Source organism: Carettochelys insculpta, chromosome 7 (assembly GCF_033958435.1).
Source record: "Carettochelys insculpta isolate YL-2023 chromosome 7, ASM3395843v1, whole genome shotgun sequence".
In the NCBI taxonomy this organism is placed as follows: domain Eukaryota; kingdom Metazoa; phylum Chordata; order Testudines; family Carettochelyidae; genus Carettochelys; species Carettochelys insculpta.
Window position 1 is genome coordinate 8,238,651 of NC_134143.1, and position 22,324 is coordinate 8,260,974.

General features: G+C 47.2%; 1 protein-coding gene across 1 annotated transcript; it reads right to left on the reverse strand.

The window, feature by feature from the left end:
* Nucleotides 1–579: 579 nt before the first annotated feature.
* On the reverse strand, nucleotides 580–18,453 carry PTPN20 (protein tyrosine phosphatase non-receptor type 20). Its single transcript, XM_074999402.1, has 10 exons — nucleotides 18,313–18,453; nucleotides 15,406–15,494; nucleotides 13,070–13,137; nucleotides 10,497–10,612; nucleotides 9,800–9,948; nucleotides 7,986–8,076; nucleotides 6,494–6,828; nucleotides 4,016–4,231; nucleotides 3,696–3,758; nucleotides 580–2,568 (listed from the first exon to the last, which is right to left on the reverse strand). The coding sequence occupies exons 2-10, from the start codon at nucleotides 15,430–15,432 to the stop codon at nucleotides 2,488–2,490; spliced, it is 1,146 nt and encodes a 381-aa protein (XP_074855503.1). The 5' UTR covers nucleotides 15,433–15,494; nucleotides 18,313–18,453; the 3' UTR covers nucleotides 580–2,487.
* Between the last annotated feature and the right edge of the window lie 3,871 nt (nucleotides 18,454–22,324).

Here is a 22,324-nt window from a genome sequence, read left to right on the forward strand (position 1 = left end):
GGAACCACAAAAAATACATGGCTCAAAGAGACATCAAGAGTTCATTTAGTTCATCACATGCAGAGACAGGAATAAGTATCCCTGGCCCATCCCTGACATGGGTTTGCCCAACCTGTTTTTAAAAGCCGTCAGTAACACAGATTGCACAGTCTCCCTAGGTAACTCATTCCACTGCTTGACTATCCGCAGAGCAAGACTATTTCATTCTAACCTCCTGTCATTCAGAAGTTGTTTTATGCCTCAAGGCATCAGTCCCAACTTCTTGCTGTTAGGTTCAACCTGTAATAGTAAAATTTTAAACTTTCTAGTGCAGCACTCTCTGGTTTGGCATGACCAAACCCATGATAAGTCTCCTGCAGTCCCATAAAGTTGTTTACAGCCATTAGTCCTGGCTCTCAGTGTTCTGTACTGTTCATTAGCTCTAATTTACCCCTAAAAGTCTTCTAAAAGCCCAGTATGCACTGGAAGTGTTGGTGATGCTGCGTGGCCTGGCAAATTCTCTGGTTCAGCATTGGGCAGGTCCTGAAGGTGTCGGACTGGAGAGGTTCAATCAAGAGACAGAAATGAAACACAAACCGCTATTTGCTCTTACTTTAATAGCCCTGTAAGACAGGAAACATTTGTATGTTCAAACAGCTGCAAAGATGATGCCCGTGTAAAAAGTGGACCAACGCTGAGTTGTCTTTACCAGTCCAAAAGGTTGATTCACAGCCATCTTTGTGCATAGTCCAGGACGTTTCTATTGCAAAACTAGTTTGCATCAGTTTAAGTACAAAAAGTGAATTGTGCATTAGATTGTGCAATTTTATCTTGCATAGCAATACATGTCCAGTGCAGGAAATAAAAACAGAGAAAGGCCAGTGCCAAATGGAGATAACAGATTTATGAACGTTCTTTTGGCTTATGATGCTTGACAGATCTGTGCAAGTAACTGCTACTCTAGCTGCTGCAAGCAGAGGGTAAAACAAATGCATAATGTATGGAGAAGAATGCTTTCTAGAAGGCAAAACCTCCATTCATTTAATATACCCCACCAGGTTCTGTCGTCATTTACAGCAGTGCAATTCTGAAGCTGTGACAGTGTTCCAAATAGGAGTTCTAGATTTTTGACACTGCAACTGGGTCAGCCTCTGGCTCACACTGCAAATTCTGCTCCCAGTCACCCCTGGTTTAGCCCCATGTAGATGGGGGAAGAAAGCAAAAACAGACCTGGAATCTTAGAATAACTTTACACAAATCTATTTCACTGAACTACTGTACGACTGTCAAGGAAGCAGCTTCCATAAACACATTGCTGTTAATATATTTCACCACAATGCTGCATATTGTTAACAGAAGATAATATTCTGTTGCATAGCTAATAATTCTACTCCCATAAGTACAACCCTCTCGGCAAATGAGTTACAATAATATAATAGTATTTTGCAATTTACAAGCATGAAAAATGAATCCCCCACAATGCCCCAAGCTGTGAGGTAGGTAAAATATTCCAGAGATTTTCCCAGTTTAATGTAGATTTCAGTCTCATGGGATGAACTGGAGGGGAGGGGGAAACAGGAGATGTCTGGGCAAACTGTAACTCACAGAAAGTGAAGCAGCTTTTACAAAAAGATTATAGTACAACAGAGCTATTTAGTGTCATTGAATGACCAGATTCAAGCCCCCTGCTCCCAAAATCAACAAGACTTTCCATCAACTTGAAATGGAGTTGGATCAGGGGGACCCTAAACAAAACATTATTAGTAGTGACAGTTATAGACACAGTCACAGAGCTGGTTTACTACTACTTTCCCTTTGCTGTGGGTGAGGAATGAAAGATGCTAATGCTAGGCTGATATTGCTAGGGAAAAGCTGCCATCCATTTCAATGGTTGGAGCTCTCTGCCTGCTCCGAAAGTAGCTGGCTAGGGCTTTGAGGTCAAGTCCCCCCATCAATTACTTTATCTAAACCTTGAAGCTCTTATGATAGCAGGAAATGGCTCTCAGCTGATCTGGCAATCAGAAGCAAATGAACTGGTGCCCCTACCTGAGATCCTCACTAAGAACAGAGAATATTGGTTCAAAATACAGGAGCAGAAGTCGAGCGTGATTGGAAGAGACAACTGGCCTTCAATGTGAAACAGTCATGGACTCATGGTCTTCCTTTCTGCCCTTCAGAGATTCGAGCTGACTGAACACTGCTGCGGACCTTGACAGGGTATGTCACTTCCTGGCCACCAGTGTCTCAAGCTCACCACCATGCTGCTAGGTGGAATATCCAAATTACTCTCTGGGGCAGCTCACCAGTGACGCTGATCTGTCCTCAGGCCAGTGAGCCAACGTATAAATAATTCATCAACCTACATTACGTGGACTTGAAAACACTTTAGAAATCAGCTGTTCCTAATACAGAGTGCCCAGCAAGGTAGTGCACGTGGCACAGCACCTGTCCAGGCCAGTCTGACAGCCTGTGAGAAGTCTCCAGGACAAGAAGTGAGAGCAGAGGCTCTTACTGCAGCTGACGGGGTTCCCCAGCTTCTATGTTCTGCAGCACTTGCAGCGCTACCTCGTAGCAGAACAGGTACTGGTCCTACACACATGGAGAGAGAAACCAATCGGGAGTCACCCAGTCCCATTTCACAGAGGCATACAAAGGACACTGGAAATCTGCCTAGCTTGGAACATGATTATCATCTAAGGCTGAATGAATCTTGGAGATTCTCTTCCCACCCCCTCACTCGCTTAGTGCCCTCCAGCTTGCCCCCAGCACTCTGTCCTTCCTGCTCCCCATTCACTCATAAAGTGTCTCAGGCAGAGTGTCCCAGTTCCAAACAACAAGGCAGTGCTTCTGGTTAAGTATGTGTATGACCGTTGTCCGGCTCTATTCAGAATAACGTGCCTGTGGTGCCCTGGATGGCAGCCACTCTGCCTGCCTTACCCCTGCCTCACTCCTTCCTAATTCAGCCACTCATGCTGTCTTCTCCCTCCTGAACAATCAAGTTGTGAGGGGGTGGGTGGGGGTAATTCAGAAGTAGCCTGAACTGCTCTCTCTTTCACACCACCTTCCTGCTGCCTTTCTTCCCCCAGGATTCACCAGAAAGATGCACTTTCGTGAGGGGAGGCTGGCAAGTTCTGACCCTACTTTAAGGGCTGGCTCAGTCTTTACCTGTCATTTTCAATCATAGAACCATAGGGCTGGAAGGGACCTCAGGAGGTCATCTAGTCCAGCCCCCTGCTTCAGGCAGGATCGACCCCAGCTAAGTCATCCCAGTAAACTAGCCCCGCCCTGACTGGTGTCTTGAGTTTATTGTCTACCAAGTTGTGCAAATCAAGAGGCTGTGATGGTTGCAGGACACCATGCTACTACACCAAGGATCATTCTCCTAGAGTTTCATTGCTCTAAGTAAAACAAGGGCTAGATTCTACCACCCTTGCATTGTGCAGTTTCCTGGGACCAGGGATGGAAAAAGGTACCAGGCAGCATGAGTAGCAGTGGGAGAATTGGGCCTCAAGGCCAGTACTTAATTTGAATGAAACGGGCTCAAACAACTTTTTTTCACTTTCCTAATGGACAGGCAAGCTCACAGGGGCCAGGGCCGGGGCTTGGGGTGGTAAGGCCCAGAAGGGTGGGACACTGCACAGTCAGATGGGGCTCAGCTTTGGCGAAATCAGGAACATTATAAAGAGAGTCACTCGGTCTCATGGCGGAGGCCTTACCTTGGTTTGGACCATGCCAAATCGCTGATGTCTGAGCTCTCTCACTATCTGCTTGATGTTGAACTGTCAGGAAAGAACAGCAGTATGTCATTGACGGGCAAGTTATTAAAAAGAAGGAAACATACTTGATGGGGAAGCTTAAGGTTGTTCAGTCTTGGGTTTACTTTTAATTATTATCCCTCAAGTCAACAGGAGCCAGAGCTCTCTACCACTTTCTTCTCAAAACTGCCCTGAGCTGATTTACACGCGGGGTGAATTGTTGTCCCTCCACAACTGGGTCAGTGCAGATGCTTACAATGATGTGGTTCAGATATACTCACAAACAGATCTTTTTCAATGCAGCACAGCAAAATATCTATGCAAAGCAGAACCCCGCTCCGTCCGATCCCCGCACTGCAGTGGGCCGTGATGGGGCCCGTCTGGTGAACTTTTCTCATGTAGCGGATGAATTTGACAAGCTGCTCTATCAGTCTGGGCGTGCCATGATCTGGCCAACTTGTAAACTGCAAGTGTTTTATGAAGCGTCTCTCTCCGGTCTGGAAGACAATGATTACCACTGGGAATTTTGCTGTAGGTCTCAGGGAATTACTCTTGTAAAATCACCCAGAAAACTGACTGTGGCTTCCATTGAGGAATAAGCAATAGGGAAAGAGAGGCCCTGCTTTCAAGACAGATAGTGAGGGATTAGGGCTAACCATCTAAGCTATAGAACCACTGTGGCACTTGAATATTTTTCAGTGCTCTGAGTGCTCAGACCGAAAGGGCTCTGGAAGTGCTACAAGCTATAGTAAGCCATGTCCTGGAGCTCTGTAAGGGCTTTGGCCAAAGGCTCCAAGTATTAAAATTTCAATGTCAAAGAACCATTTTTTTCCTGCACAAAAGGCATCTAGTGCCTGGTGTGCGTGTTGACTTCCTCTGCAGCAACTCATTGTTGCACCTGTACAAGTGCCTGTGGGCTCTCAGAGGTTTCACAACAGGCACTGAAGAAGAATAAACAGGTTTCTGTGGGTCCATGTTGGATCTCATTTACAGTGGTACAAAGTAGATCAGCCTCCGGAGCGCAGCCTGCTTCTCCTCTTCATAGTTCAAGCACTGTGCATCAGCACCGAATTTGTAAAGCTGACCCACAGTTTGAAGGTCCAGGCTGAACCTCTCTAGTCCAGCATGCTCTGGTCCAGCAACGAGCATAATCTGGCATGATTTAAGTTAGCTGCACATCCACATTATGGATGTGGCCAAGTTTCCTGCAGTCTCATAAAATTTGTTTCCAGCCACCAGTCCTGCATTTCCATGCTCTGTGCTGTTCTTTAGCTGTAATTTACCCCCAAAATGTCTTCTAAAAGTCCAGTAAGCAGTGGAAGTGTTGGTAATGTGCTAGATAATATTGACCTCCCATGGTTTGGCACTGGTCACGTCCTGAGGGTGCTGGACTATAGAAGTTCAACCTCTACTGTGCTAAATGTAGCAAGCAGTCCTGTAGCATCTTAAAGACTAACCATTTTATGTATTATTTATTAATAAATGAAATGGTTAGTCTTTTGGGTGCTACAGGACTGCTTGCTTTGTTTTGCGAAGGTACAGTCTAATACAGCTACCCCTCTGTGCTAAATGTGTTCACAAAGCATACAAACAACTACCAGGTTTTCAGCATCTCTCACAATGTCTACCACTGTTAGAATCCCTAGTGGGCATATTGGGATAATAAAGGACAAGAGATCTTTATCTAAACCTTCACCCAGAACTCAGCATGAACCTCCTAGGCTACAAATTGTCCACTGACTTTTGTCTCTCTCCCAACCCTGCAATAGACTCTGGCTAGTGTAGATCATGGAAATCCCTGGAAAGACCACCCTAATGGTTTAGACGGTATAGACATTTCAAGTCGAAGCAGGAAGGACTCGATATCTTGCCCAAGAGCCTGTTCTTATCCAACAAGCTCAGGAATCTCTAACCCTATGTCTACACGTGCCCCTTCCTTTCGGAAGGGGCATGTTAATGAGTGGGTTCGAGAGATGCTAATGAAGCGCTGCAATGACTACGCACCGCCTCATTAGCATAATGGCAGCTGCGGCAATTCGAAAGTGCAGCTTTTCGAATCGTGCGCAGCCCGTGGAGACCGGACCTTCCGAAAGGACCCCCCCAGTTTTCGAAAGCCCTTCTTCCAATCACCAGATAGAAAGAAGGGCTTTAGAAAACTGGGGGGGTCCTTTCGGAAGGTCCCGTCTCCACGGGTGGTGCGTGATTCGAAAAGCTGCACTTTCGAATTGCCGCCACTGCTATTATGCTAATGAGGCACTGCATATTCATTGCAGCACCTCATTAGCATCTTTTGAACCCGCTTGTTAACATGCCCCTTTCAAAAGGAAGGGGCACGTATAGATCCAGCCTAAAAGTGTGAACATCCCACATGGCTGCTTCTCTGATCTGAGCCTGGACTACCCATCCATGTGGCCAGTGAACGTCCACCCCACCTCCACCCCCAGGCATCTTTGCTAAGGACACAATTTTCTAAAGGTTCTATACTGAACACATCCTGCAAATGCCCTCAGCCCCCATTGCAGCTGAAGGCCTTCAGTCCCTGTCCTGAAATCTTCTGGACCAGATCCACTGTTTCTGAAAAAGATAAGGACAAATCATCCACTCTGTCTGCACTCCTACAATTCAGATACATTCTGATAAAGCTGAAAGAAAATCAGAAAATGCGACAGAAGAAGCATATTCAATATTGTCAGAGAGACACATTATGCAGGGTCCGAGTCTCCCTGTTCATGTGTACATAAAATGCACATTTAACGTACCTGCTTGTTAATTATTTCTATTATTCGGATGATGAAATATTCCAGGATCTGGTAGTTGTCCAGCCTCAGACGGAATTCACTGAGGTCTAGGGTGTCCTGTGGCAGTTCGGGCCAGTATCTGTGACACTTGACTTTTCCGAGCTCCACTTCTTTCGTCATCATGGCGATCACGTATGACTCATTCTCCCAAATCATTTGCCAGAAATCCGCCACCGTGCCCGGCAGAGGCCCTTGTGTTGAAATGTAGAAATGTTCCTCTTCTCCGACACGCAATCGGATGTAACTGGCATTAATATAGCCCCTGTTTGCTGCCAGAGGAACCCGCGTCGCATCATCTGGACAGAAAAAAAAGTCCTTTGAAGTGTTGCTGTTGCAGCTGGCAATCTGAATCCCTAGCTCTGTCTAGGATCTAAGGAGAGTTTGAATGTCAGGCAATTGAGTGTGCCCTCAGCGGTATTTAAGGTACATTTGGCTGGTCAATCAACACCCATATTGCTGCTAATATGCAGCTTCTATGATTATATTATATGATTCATTTCTTCCTGTCAAGAACTACATTGTTTCTTTAAGGCACTTCTGTCACAATCTAATAAGCCTTACAACAGGATCCTATGGTAATTGTCCAAAACACAGCAACTCACCCTACTATTCTCTGAACCAGTAGCATATGATACTGTGAAGCTTCTGTAACACAGGGAACGTTAAAACTTTTAATATTTCTCCAAGATCACAGTACATGGCAATGCAGCATATGCTGTATTTTATTCCCCTTGCTATCGATCACAGAGGTCTGTGTGCAAATGAAAATGGCACCATACTCTGTTAAGAGTGAATATTCTGCTATAGTGATAACACTTCCACTCTAGAAGCCAGCTCCAATTGGCAGGGGAAATTTTGTGTCTTGCTTGAATTGGTCACTGGGGATTTGGGGGTCTGTGGTTGGATCAGAAACGATTTATGTTTTCAGAACCTCTGGAACATAAGACAGAATTTTACCCCCTTTCAGGGGCCTTAGTAATCCCAGGACAGAATTCCACTGCATGGTTGTCAGGTCGCTGGCTTTAAAGCACAACCATTACACTTAGGGTTAAATCTTCCTGTCCAGAGTTTAGAAAGAGGTTCTCTGGGAGATAGGGAAGGGACTAAATCCCCCATTTCACCTCCCACCTCTCTTGCACCCCCAGGGACAATGGATGGAGACTAGGCAGGAGCACATTCATCAACCCTGCCTCCACCCTACTCCCAGAAACTCACTCTGGAGGGGATGGGTAGAGACCCCTGCAGGAGCTAGACTCCAGATCATGGAAGGGGTCCAGATCTCACACACCCCACAAACTCTACCCACTGGCTGTGTAACAGAGTCCACTCTTTCTGGAGCTCCCCCATGGCAAAAGGAGGGTAGGTGTTGCCAAGTAGAACAGCCTACGAGCTGTATTCTTGGCTCCCATGTATCCCTCAAGTATTTTTAAGCCCTGTTCGTGCACTTGCTTACATGGAAGGATATCTCGGTATCTGTTTTTCTCCCTGTTTTCTGGTGCTTTCCCAACTTGGCAGCCATCGAGCGGTCTCACATGTTCTAAAGCCTGGATCAAAAGTAGACAATCAAGATGCTTGTTTTCAGCCTCTGACAAGAAGCTGCAGGGTTAGCGGTAGGCCTCGCCATCAATCTATGTGAGCTATGGCTAATAGGCTCTACTCTGTATTTTCAGGTAAGAGGAAGGCCCCAAAGCAAGGTGCTTCCTTCTCCCATCTTCAGAATACTTTGAGAGACCCAGTGACACTCTACAGCCATGTCATTAAAGATGCCCTGGCATATCTGAGTGTGAAGGCCAGACTCATTCTGGTATCTCGGCCACATTCCAGCAGGGCTAAGTAACAAGTTGCTGACCTAAGAACTCCTTGTAGTTGCCAGCACAGAGTGGATGTTGAATTTCCATCCCAGAGGTGGCTGCCTTTCAGTGATGGGGGCAATGCAAAGTTAGGTAGCACAAGTTACGTGATCATCAGTGTTTGCACGTAAGTATCCAAGGTAACTTGGTATAACAGACACACCAAAGAACAGGAAGATGTTGGTTGAAGTCATTTCATTGATGCTTTTTTGTTCCTTCTTGTTAGTTTTTTTCCTGCTCTATTTCTTTATTGCTTTGGTATGAGTTATACCATCTCTTACTCTCCTACACCTCTGTACGCCCTGTTACTGATGTACGTCACACCACTCTCGAATATGGTGCACTGTCCAGAGAATGGGACTATACGGTTACCAGGCCTCATGCAGACAAAATGCCCCTTGGAAGGAAGGATCAGGTACAAAGAACAACCTTAAAAATAAACTGCACCCTTTGTGACCAGGCCCACTGACAGCTGCTGTAAGACACCATGGGCACGAATGACCTTGGACATCCCCCAGATACCCATTGGGCCTGAGGGATGATTTGCAAACTCTGAGTGCATCTGTAAAATGCCCTGGTGTTTGTGGGATTTTGCTACCAGATGGCAAGAGCTAGAAAGGAGGTTAAAAGGAACATATAAAATGAGAGTTATCGTGAAGATCAGGGACAATTAGCAAATTTTTCAGATGAAGTTCCAACCTTGTAATGGACAATTATGGAATAACCTTTCCTTAAGGGAAGTTTATGGCTTGCCTCCAACCATGGATGGCTGGCTTATGGTTTGGAGCAGGAGAGTTTCTACCTTTTATAATTCTTATCCTAGCTGTTATAACCCTGTCTGCTCTCATTATCCACAGAGGTGTCTAAGCCTCCTTTGAATTCTGTGAAGCTTTTGGCCTCTTGTGGCATGAGTTCCACAAGTCAATTGTGCACTGTCTCACAAAGTATTTCCTTTGATTGGTTTCTGGTCCAGCACCTCTGCAGCACAGCCAGGGAGCCTTCAATCTGACGCCACCCCTGGAATCTCCCCAACACTGGCACAACAGAGCTGAGAGGCCTCTTCAGGGAAGTTAATACACCTAAGGTGATTCCCAGTTGCGCTGGCTGGAGATGTATCAGTCATGTCCCCTGCAAGCCAACAGGGTCTCAGGACATGAGAAAAGTGCCCTTTGGGTGACTGAGCCCTCCCCTGCATGGGAAGCGGGAGCTCTTCATGTAGAAGGCCTCTCTGTGCATGGACCATGGGACACATCTAGCTGGGAGCGATTCCCTGACCTAATGGAGTCAGAAGAATGACCTACACCCGTCGAGCTCTCCTCCAGCCAGTGGGGACATGCTAATCCATGACAGATTGGGCTCTCTCATGCCCAGCTCACTTTCCCACTTAGTTCTACGAAAGCAAAGCAACAGGTCTCACCACAAACTCTTTCAGGATCTCTTGCTCCTCAATCTGTCGCTGAAGGCTCTGGATCAGGGCTCTGAGATGAAACCTCAGACCTACCCCGGTCAGCGCCGGCATAATGTGAGTCAGCTGAGTCAGCTCCTCTTCAGAAACGAGTTGGCTACCTGGGCATTGACACCACAGAGAGGAGGAGTTGGATTGTTCAACAAATGGAATAGCATTATTCAAATTAATTTGAAGAGCTGCTCAAATCACATGCAACTATAGAAAAGGAGCAATTTATGCAATAAATGTAATGACACTGTTCTACAAATAGTATCTACATTGGCCCAGCTAAGGTCATAGTCATAGACCCTGTAGTGCTTACAGCAAATGGAGATTCCTTGTAAGCTCAAGTTGCAAAGCCCTGTACAGTTGGAGCAGGACAATTGAAGCTCTATTCCTGCCATTGCCGTGAAGTTCTAATGGTAACAACATGCAGCGTATGGATGAAAGTTGTGTTCTATGCAGCCACAAGTAGGATGGATAGAAAAAGCCACAGCAAGTGCCCCATTATTGTTTTTAGCTATGTAGTGGCCCTAGTTACAGGTCAGTAGTGCTAGGCACTGCACAAACAAAGAAGAGACAGTCCCAAAATGAACCTAGTTCAGTTGAGATCAGAGGAACGGAGGCCAACATGCTGATGCAAAGAGAGAGCTTTCCACAGGTTTACCTCTGGATGAAAGAGAAATCTTTCGAGCTATGTCTTCCTCACTTATCCAGCTGTAGGTCTCAGACTCCTGACTGTCTGTTCGAAGGCTGCTTTCCCGCCCGAGGCAAGTCTGTGATCTGTAAAACAACATTCACGTGATGTTCTTGTTGGTAGTGGGAGCCATCCTGACAGTGAAGTCTGCATAAGGGGTTGAGCTCTATGCTCCTTTTAAAACTGCTCAGCACTTTCATCAAGTTTCCTTTTTTGAGCCCTGTCTTGAGTTCGGGACATCAGGGCTGCGTCTACACGTGCACGCTACTTCGAAGTAGCGGCAGTAACTTCGAAATAGCGCCCGTCACGTCTACACGTGTTGGGCGCTATTTCGAAGTTGAAATCGACGTTAGGCGGCGAGACGTCGAAGTCGCTAACCCCATGAGCGGATGGGAATAGCGCCCTACTTCGACGTTCAACATCGAAGTAGGGACGTGTAGACGATCCGCGTCCCGCAACATCGAAATAGCGGGGTCCTCCATGGCGGCCATCAGCTGGGGGGTTGAGAGATACTCTCTCTCCAGCCCTTGCGGGGCTCTGTGGTCACCGTGGGCAGCAGCCCTTAGCCCAGGGCTTCTGGCTGCTGCTGCTGCAGCTGGGGGTCCGTGCTGCATATACAGGGTCTGCAACTAGTTGTTGGCTCTGTGTATCTTGCACTGTTTAATGAAAGTGTGTCTGGGAGGGGCCCTTTAAGGGAGCGGCTTGCTGTTGAGTCCGCCCCGTGACCCTGTCTGCAGCTGTGCCTGGCTCCCTTATTTCGATGTGTGCTACTTTGCCGTGTAGACGTTCCCTCGTTGTGCCTATTTCGATGTTGGGCTGAGCAACGTCGAAGTTGAACATCGACGTTGCCAGCCCTGGAGGACGTGTAGACGTTATTCATCGAAATAGCCTATTTCGATGTCGCAACATCGAAATAAGCTATTTCGAAGTTGGGTGCACGTGTAGACGTAGCCCAGAAGTCCGACGCAGCAAAGGGTCCTTTGTCTGTAGCAGCAGCAGTAAATACAGCAGCTAACCGTATCCACTGGTAACTTTAGGGAGTTCAATTTTAAAAGGCTGATGAGACATTAACATAAAAGGCAAAACAGCTCTTTATCCACAGCAAAGTGTAGCAAAGTTTGGAGCAGTTGAAATAAGGCCTTATGATACAAGAAAGGTTAGCCTACATTAGCTAACAGGGAGAGCTGGTAGGCCTCCTAAAATAAATATAACCCCAGCATAGAACAGAGATTGTCCTTAATAAAGAGTCCCAATCAAAGCACCTCTTAACTTTGGAAAACCTGGATCTCATTCCAAACTTTGAGGTTACTTTCAACAACTCAATGAGCCAAAACAAAAGCCCCAGCTCTAAATCACACTCTTTCAGATGGTCTGGTTCCAAAGCCACAGTTTTAGCTGGGACCCATTTCCAGTGTAAGTGGTGGACTCTTGGTAACTTGAAGTCTTTAAATCATGATGTAAAGATTTCAGTGACTCAGCCAGAGGTCAGAGCTCTGTCACAGGAGTGGGTGGGGAAGGTTCTGTGGCCTACCATGTGCAGGAAGTCAGATTAGATGCTCCTGATGGTTCCTTCAGGTCTTGAATTCTTTAAGCTAATATAGAACTTAACATAAAAAACTTAACTCATCTCGAATTGAAATGGCCCACAATGAAGTGTCAGTAGAGGGCGCATCCTGACCTCCTAACTACACAAAGACCAATTCCAGATGCAAATATTTGCATTCATAGTTGTTAATTTCATACATCAAAAACAACTCTTGTACCTTCAGGCTGAAGCAAATCACAAACCATTGCTTTCTCTGCTTGTACAAGGGATGGGTCCTATGGATCTTGTGGGAAATGCAGCCCAGCCAAACCTTCTACCTAAATTACAGCTACAGACTTTTGGAGGCTAGAAAAGTAGCTGATTAACATTTTATTTTCCAATTTATGTCTGCATGAGTCTGCATGAAAGAGAAACCAACTATTTATTTAACCAACTGAGCTCCTTCTCCTGTTTGTAAATGAGCCACAGACTTTGACCTTTGTGATTTTGTGTGTCTTTTGATGAATAACTTCTACAAACGTACTTCAGTCATGGGCTGCTCACATGAACTCATTCATTATTCATGCTCTGTGATGGCTGGTCTCTGTCATGGGAGCACTGCTTCCCATCACTGATTTGATGACTTTCAAGGTACAGCCAAGTGGAACCCGGGACACCCAATGATGTCAATGGCAGCTGAGGCTGCTTAACACGAAAATCAGACCTGGTTCTAAACAGATAATATAAACGTTGACATGTTTTTTCACAAGAGTACAATATGCCTCCATTCCCTTGTCTAAAATTCCCCCTCCTGTCACTGCTGGGGGGAGGGTGAGGACTTGTCAGCCTCTCCACTTCAGAGGTAGCTGCATTTCAATAGTGCTGAATAAATATAGCTCGGGGCTAACTGTGGAATGGATGCTCTTAATGTGTGGTATTAGGATTGCTCAACAAAAGGAAACGAGAAGCAGGCCATGATGTACATTGTCGTGAATATTCATGTACTGGAAAGACTGACCTGCCTGCATGTGCCTGATAATCAGTTGGTTGACTTTTTAGGGATGAACCACATTTACTTTCTGAATCCTGTGGATGTAAAATAAAACCAGAATGAAACATAGAAGGACACATCATGAATATTAACTCTAAAATTTAGCACCTTTACCCTTGGCCTGAATAGAGAGCTGGCTTGTGCATTATGCATGCAATTTCCACACCAGTAATAATTGAACAAATGTGACACGTCCAGCTTAACTGTCTTCATCAGTTGGTCCTACTGGTGACAGTTAACTTCCTTCATCCTTTCTCCTTCCTCCCCGCAACCCGCTCCCACTAAATAAACCTGGGATTCTGTTTTTCCACTCCATTTCCAGCTGAGGAAGAGGGCTTTACCCATGGAAGTTCATGACCTAACATGTTTGTTAGTCTCTCAGGTGCCAGTGGAATGCTCATTATTTGTGAAGCTACAGACTAATTGGGCTACTCTTCAGAGAGTTAATTTCATTGATAAATTTACTTCTCAGCTGACAGAATCATGTCCCTTGTCAAGCCAGAAAAGGGAATTGGAAAGAACAGTTTCCCCATTGATGATAAAGGCACAAATCTCGTCCTTCAGCATTGGAGGACCTACCTGGAGTAAAAAGTCTCTTCGGCTGTATTGGCAAGCTCCACAACAATACAGACATCTCTGTGCATGTGCACAGATTAGCTCATGTCACTGAGCTCTGGAGGGAGTCATATTAATTAGTCCTCTCTGCTCTCAAAATGAGTATAATCGCTTACAGGTTTTATGATCCATGCCATGCTCAGCGTCTCCCCCGCATTGTATTAGCTGGCAGCATAAAGCAACCTTGGATGAGTATGAACTATTGGCAATGAGTTGTCTTTTTGTCCCAGGCGCAACAACGCCAGCTGTTAGCAGCGTGGTGCAGCTGGTCTATGGAAGGAATGTTTGACTGGTGGAGAAAGCAGACACTTGAGTGCCCTCCAGATGGCAGAGAGAGTGCATGCATCAGTACTGATTGTAAAGTATCAGAGGGATAAATGGATTCTGCATTTCGATTATGATACCAAACACCTGCCTGCATCATATGCAAGTTTCTCCTTCTCAGTCATAACATTGGAGAGAGATTTCTTTAGATTTCAGTTCAGAATGGATTTACTCTCATTCTTTCCCTACTTTGTATTGCAGATGTGATCAGAAAACCATCTTTGCATGTTACAAGTGCAGATCTGAATCCTCAAAAGCACTTCTACAAAGCCATAGGGATTTTTGCTGGTCTTTTAGCAGAGAGAAAATATTTTCCTTTGCTCCTTTATTCATCCATTTTTCTCAGCACCTTGTCTATTTTGATAGCTATCTATTGAGAGCAAAGGGCAGCACTGGTTTGGAAAGTAAAGCATATCCACCATCTCCTTGAAGAAGATTGGGCTCAAGACACGCTGAAAATAGCAAAAAAATAATACATGAGTTTTAAGCTTCCATTCAGCAGAGATCTTATGGGTGAATTTAATGACAAGTCTGGGCTTTGCTGAAAAGCAGGGGACTTAACCAGATCCTTAAAATTAAATAAGCATTTTAATGCATTACTAGTTCAGGATTTTATTTAATTTGGGGAGCATACTGATTTACTAGGTCAAATGCACAGAATAGGTGTGTGTGTGATTCTGTATTTTGGTGATCTGTGACAGTTCTGTTCCAGTCTCCGTTCTAATCCCTTGCTCACAACTTACTGAGACAAATTCCTCCCACTCTGAAATTGTCCAAGTTTAATTCACGCAAAGATGCCATGTTTTGTTTGAAATATGAATTAAAGTGGTTGGGGCATTTTTAAATGATTTGAGCACAGAAAAATTACATTTGGGTCATATATTTTGATCAGCAGTTTTGCAGCCGTTTAACTGAAAAATGGCCACAGGCTTAGCTACTAAACGAAGTTTGAGGAAGTTAAGTTTAGGCAGCAACTGGAGGTCAGTATGGTGCAACTTTTTAATGCACATTTCATAAAAAAAACCCTACACTTCAAGAACCTCAAGGTTCCAAAGTGAGCCACACAGAAGACAGGAAATGTCAGAATTAAGTTTTTCTGCGCAGTCTAAATTCAGCCCACTTGCATGTCTGCATTGAGAGACAGGCTTTCATTACATGATCATGTACAGTACTATGTTTTTCCTATAAGAATCCTACCTCATTTAAACTACCATCTCTGCCTCTTTGATTTGATTGTTTGATTTGAATCTGCTCCTCCACAGAGGGGTGGCCCATTAATTGATTTCCCTTCCCCAAGCCCATGCCACTGAGACACACACAAACAGGTCACCATGTAACATCTGGAAACTCCACTCAGGCTTCACCTTGCTGCACATCTGATTGGATTCCATTTCTGCTCCTCTGAAAGCCAACGTGTGCTCGGCTTCTAGGCTGTCCTTGCCATCTTGTTCATCTGGAGGCAAGAGAGGGAGAGCTAAGAAAAAGGTCTTTAGAATCTGAAAGGCAAGTAGTATATACATATAGGTATAAACAGCCTCTCTGAGCAGTGTGAGGCAGCCAGCATGGGGAGCCCACCTGCAGAGAGCTGCAGAAGCAGAAAGTGGCTATAAGCCCCCCTGACTCTGGTCAAAGGAGATTCTGGCTCCTTCAGCTAGCACTTACAGGGTGCAGTACTACCCCTGCTGAAGTTGATGGGAGTTCTGCCAGGGACTTTCTGGGAGCAGAATTTCCCACAAGCCATGTAACTGGCAGCTCTTTCCCCTCCTCCTTTCTTATCCCTACTTCCACACTGGAGACGAGCGGGGAACGGGTCAGCTCTTCCTTCGAGGCCAGCTCCTCACGCCGCTGCCAAGCCCATGGAGAAAAGGCTTTTAATGTGAATTGCAGGCCAGGCTCATGCCCCCAGCCTGGTGCTCACTTCAGATGGACTGGCAAAGAGAGGGGGAAATGTAAACCAGCCACTCCCTCTATCTAACTCTCACAGGGGTCATCTGGGCGCCATGTGTCTCAGGAGCAGCTGAGCCTGATGGAACCCTGTTCCCATCCATCCCACCTCATTCCTCAACTGCCGCCAACTGTCACGCCCACTGGTAGAACCTTCCCCTTGGGTCTCTGTGACATCGCTGGCTGGCATCCCCCAGAGCCCCGCCTGGGAGAGAAATGCCTCCCTGCATGGCACAGTGGCAGCACAGTATGGGCAGCTTTAGGGGAAGGATGGGCCAAAGCTTACAGGCCAAGCAAGGCTCTCAGGACATCTGAGTAGGATTCTTTGCTCTACCTCAGCCTTCCTGTGTGACCTTGGTCATAAGAACAAAAGAAAATAAGAATGGCCACACTGGGTCAGATCAAAGGGGCACCTAGCTGAGCGTCCTGTCTTTCAACAGTGAACAATGCCAGGTGCCCCAGAGGGAGTGAACCCAATAGGGAATCATCAAGTGATCCATACCTTGTTGCCCATTCCCAGCTTCTGACAGAGGCTAGGGACACCATCCCTGTCCATCCCAGCTAATAGCCATTGAGGGAATTATCCTCCATGAATTGATCTAGCTCTTTTTGAACCCTGTTAAATCCCTGGTCTTCACAATATCCTCTGAGAAGGAGATCCACAGGCTGACTGTGTGATGCATGAAGAAGTACTTCCTATTGTTGGTTTTAACCTGCTACACCAGTCATGAATTTATAGACCTCTGTTATATCCCCTCCTGCCACAGACACCTTAGTCTCGTCTTTCCTAAGATGAAAAACCCCAATCTTTTTAATCTCTCCTTATATGGCAGCCATTCCGAATGCCTAATCATTTTTGTTGCCCTTTTCTGAATCTTTTCCTATGCCAAGTTTATTGTTTTTGTGATGAGGTGACCACATCTGCACACAGTAGTCAAGGTGTGGGTGTACTGTGGATTTATATAGGGGCAATAAGATATTCTCTGTCTTCTTCTCTATCCCTTTTTTAATGATTCCTAACATCCTATTTGCCTTTTTGACAGCTCCTGCACATTGAATAAATGTTTCCAGAGAACCAACCACACTGACTCCAAGAGCTGTCTCTGAGTGGTAATAGCTAATATAGTCCCACAAGTTCTTTGGTCACATCACTTTGTGTCTCTGTGCTCCAGAGGGCCCTGCCTCACTTGGGTGCTGAGAGGATAAACACAATGGAGAGTCTCAGACACCACGGTAACAGAAGCCCTAGACAGACTGAAGGAATTCTTGGCCACCCAAAGCCAACAGAAGATGCGAATATCACAATGGGCAGACCAAGTGTATACCTGGCCAGGGAATAAATGTGCCAGGTGAATCATGGTAGCAGAGAAGAAAAGGAAAACTGCCCCTTCCTCCTGGGTAGCAAGATGAAAGTGCTTCTAGAGCCAGGGACTGGGATACGCTTGCAAGGCTTTCTAGAAAACTACAGCACTCCAGAGTCCCTATCTCCACAGCTCAAAGCACATTGACCCTTGAAGTCACCCACTCCTACTTTCTTTGATGAGCAAGCCGAAAAACAGCCCCAAAAATACCAATCCATAGTTCGTAGCCCACAACCTCCTGGCCTGCAAAAGGGGTATGGGACAGCCAGGATGATTTTTGATCCTTTATTGGACTGTGGACCAACAGGGCTTGAGAATCATTGACTGAGTGATCCCAATCTGATGCTAAATGGCCAGCTGCATATGTAAATTGCCACAACTTGGTGTACAATCAGTGCAATCAGTGTATGCAAATTCTATGAGCCAGGATGTCTAGGACAGCAAAACATTTGTGTGCATGAAGGCAAGAATCAGGACTGACCTGATATTCAAGGCCTGATTCTTGCCCCCAGTGCACCTCTCTGCATCAGCCAGCTAACACAGTCAGAGGCTGGCCATCCTCTGGGTGGTGGAGAACAGACACCACGACTCCACCCTAGTCCCACTGCTAGCTCCAGTGAATGTGGTAAGAATGTCTCTGCACTCCAGCTATTCCCAGCTGTGGGAATAGTCCCCTGGGACCAGAAGAGAGCAGAGCTAAGTCAGAGCAGCCCCAAAGCTGCTATAACTTTGCCCTCAGCCAACCCCAGAATGAAGCTTTGCCTGTTCCCTGTGGTCCTGTGCCAAGCACTGCTGGGTCAGAGTGGAGAATGGGTTGATTTTACTCTCACTTACAGTGGGGTAAAGCAGAAGCAACCCCTCTCACATCAAGGGAGCCGTACCGGTGTCACTGAGAGGACAGCCACGCCAGAGCACCCAGCCCTCTTCCCTGTGAACATGAAAGGAATGGATTGCACTAGTGCTTACCCTGCTGGGCAGCTGTGTTCTGGAGGGAAGCTGTACCACCCTGGCTGCCGGAATAAGCCCAGTGCAATGCTGTGCTTCGGCAGACAGTGAGCTGAACAGTGCCTTGAGCCTTGCGTAAGAGGTCGATCACTGTAGGGCGTGTCAGGCCAGACACTAAATCTCCGTTCACCTGGAAAGCACACAATGACAAAGGCCTGGCCAGCCTTGGGGCTGGCGGGTTTTTCACATCACACATGTGCACTCCTCCCACGCAGCTCTGATTTCCACATCCCCTCCTCTCTCTGCAATGCCGTAGAACCACTCTCAGAGTGTTTTGTGCTGGGGACAGTCCTGCCAGCAACAGGCCTGCATATGAGTGTGTTTGCATGCATGCGTTCACATGCAGAGGTGAGAGATGTGCCTGCCTGCAAAGTGGTGGGTATGGGTGTGTACATGGGGCAAAGGAACACACACACACACACACACACACACTCACTCCTCTGTGTGTATATGTGTGTGTGTGTGTGTGTACCAGATGCTCTATCCTGCAGTAGCACCACCCAGACAGAGGGGAGAGCCGGAGCTGTGGGGCTGGAACATGAAGAAGAACAAAGTGAAGGATCAGGGGTAGGGGAGTTCGGCTTTTGGTCAAGAAAGTGGCAAATCTGGGGCAGAAAATCAGAAGAAATTCAGCACACGCTCAGTCTCTGTTGGAAATGTCTGACCAGCTCCTCACAACCCACCCCCAGCACTTCTGGAGGTGCCCTCCTGCACCCCTCCCACCCACCCTGGCAGCAGGCCCTCACTGCACAAGGTCCCCCCAGTCTCCACTCTTCTGTCCTCCAAATTGCTCCTCCCATCACTTGCCCTCTCCACTGGCCCCCAGTCTGGCACTAATGGGGTGTGGGTGGAGGACAGGACTGTCGAAGGGGTGGGGGACACAGAGGGTAGATGCACCAGGACCCAGCTGTTCAAAGGGGCCCAGAGTTTCAGCCAGAGCTGCTGCAAATTTGGGCCCCACGGAGGTACTGTGGCAGCATTACTCCGCCACTCCGTGTGGCTGTGGGGGCCCAGTGCGGTGGTCTGGGCGGCGCTAAGGGCTGGTTGGCTCTGCTCCTTCTGCACTTGGCCCTGCCCCTTTTGGGCGCATGGAGCCAGGCAACCCTCCCACTGTGCTCCAGGGCCCGTGGTGGCTGTCAGCCCTGCTGATGGGGGATAAACAGCAGTGCCAGCCAGGCCTGACCTCTTGAGGCTTGGCCGGACTCCTGCTCGGCAGCTGCTCAGCTGCACCTGGGGAGTGGGAGCAGAGGGGAAGCTCAGGCCAGGAGGTGGTTGAGCTCTGCAGAGAGGAGCCCCAGCAGGGACAGAGCAACTCCCCCAGGCAGCAGGCTCCCCTGCAGCTGCCTCCCATTGGCCTGAGCCAGGAGTCGAATGAATGACTTTCCTCTTCACCTCACTCCACTGCCCCCCTTCCAACCCCGCTTCCCCGCGGCCAGCCAGAAGTCAGAGAAGATGCAGGTATTACCGCTGCCTCACTGGCTGGAAGTTGTGCAGGGCCATGTCTTCCCCATCCCCCACAATTGTGCCCATCACTCTGGTCTCTGGGTCTCTGTCAGCCTGGCAGTTTAACCAGCTGTCATGACGACAATCGTTGGTGTGCGCAGTCTCTGCAGGCAGTCGTTCAGCCTGCGGGTCTGGGGTTTGTGGGTCATTACAGTAAGCCACTGCCGTGAGGCCAGCTGCTCTCAGTCACATCAGAAACAGGCCTACCCTTTTCCAGCAACTTGCAGCCAAGCAGCAGCAGCAGCACAGACACCCTCCCTTTGCAGTAACTGGGAAGCTCTTGTGCCCTGGAGTAGGGATCGGCAGGGTTTTGTGGATGAAGGAGTTCAGCTGAGGCTGGGCTGGCAAAGTCCTGCCCTCCTCCCCTGCCTCAAGAGCCTTCTCAAACCTTTAATGTTTGCCCCTTGTGGAAGCCCCAGGCCTGACCTGATCACAGTGATCCCATTCAGCATTTGGTCATGACTGCAGAACCCAGCACAAACCCTCCTGAAAGCTTCAGGGCAAAGCTAGACCAAAGCAGCCATGGTACCTTTAGTAAGATGTCGCCCACTCGAAGCCTCCCATCAAGATCAGCAATACTTCCCGGGCTGATGGCTTTAATTAGGATGGCCCTGCCATTTCTGCCTCCTACCAGTGCAAATCCCAGGCTCCCGTTGGCTGTTTTCTCCAGCTCGATCTTAATGATACAGTCCTGCAACACAGAAGGGTCCCATTGAAAAGGGAGCTAAGTCAGCACTCAGGTGCCACACCATGAGCATGGATAGAGATTCTGAATGCGCCCTTCACCCCACAGGCTACCAATGTGATTTACAATCTTCCCTCAGCAACGAAGGGTCCTGTGGCACCTAATAGACTAACAGAAAAGTTTTGAGCATGAGTTTTCCTTCACTGATGGTATAAATTAATGTGTGGATTCTTCTCTCGTGCAGCCATGCAAAAGGTCCTGCAACTGAAACGGCAGCTGCACACAAGGGGACGACATGGGGGCGGTTTCCACGAAAATGAATTTATTCAAAAACAATTAAAGATGGGATGGGAAAACAGGACTAGTGGCTCCATAAGCTGTCCCCCTTCACCTCAGTGGGCTGCAGCAGGCTACAGAACACTGGTGTTCAACCTGCGGTCCCCCGTACACCCTCCCTCCTCCATGCTTCTTGTGCACTGAAGCCTCACACTTACCTGCTCCTCCCTCTCCTGCCCAGCACTTTCAGGGTGTGCAAAGTGCCAGGTTTGTGCTCTGTCCTTGCTCCAACCCCTCCCTCGCAGAGCTGGAATGCTGTGAACAGCTGATTCATAGCATTCTGGTTCTGGGAGAGATGGGGAGGAGCAGGGACGGAGCCTGAATCAGGTGAGTCATAGTGCTCCAAATGTGCTGGGAGGGCAGGGGAAGTTTAAGAAGTGTGGGGTACTGATGCCCCAGTGTGCAAGGGGCACATGGCGCAGGAGGACAGCTGGTGTTTGTGTGCTGCAGTTGGAATCCCAGTGGGCCACATGTGGTCTGAGGACCCAAGTTGTCCACCACTGAATTAAAATATCTTGAGGGCAAAGCCGACCCACATAAACCCTCCAAAGAAAGAAAATGTCTCATTCAGGGACCCTTCTATAAAAGATCAACTTCATCATTTTCACTGAAGGATAAGTCATATACACCTTGAACATGTACAGTAACAAAATACAGCCACTCCAATAGCATATAAGGCACAGCCTTAGCCTTGGCTACACCACTGTTTGTGTCTGTTAGGTATTCCTGCACCAGTGAATCATATGCTGAGTTACTTTTGCAGGCAGAAGTCAGAGGTCAGAACTAAAGTTTTGACAGACAAACTTATAGCAAGTACTATGCCCTGAAAACATTAAAAGTTTTGTTCCTGAAAAATATGTAGAGTACAGTGATTTTTAAGGCACATTTTCTAATGCTCTTTAAAATCTGTTCCACTCCAAGTGACAAAGAATTGCTCTTCAGAAATATTTCCATGAGTTTCCTTGTTGAGATGATGCATGAGAAGCTAGTGATGGCAGGGTAGCTTCATCAAAAGCAAGGAAATCATCCCAACTTCCCCTTGAGTGTGGCAGTTGAATTTTAACAAGAGGCTCCCAGAAACCTCCTCCAGCAGATCACCAGTTGCATGATCTAGCAAATATCTTGCCGTGCAATTCCACCCCCAAAATGGGCAATTTCAACGCCAGGACATTCTGAGCCCTCATAGTTTTATAGAAATGAGTCCCCACAGTGAGACATAGGAAATGCTCTCCATTATAGGGTGAATACTGATTTTCCTGCAAACACACACCTGGATATTCAAAATTGCAAACACCTCTCCTCTCACTGGCTTGCCAGCCAGACTGTTGTTAAATTAAAGCTATTTTAGATCAACAGTGCTTGTAAAATTCTACAGGTTTATCACACGCTGGACCAGTTTGGCAGTCTCACAATGAAATGCAGAAATCTGTAGTTCTGGGGAATCTCACG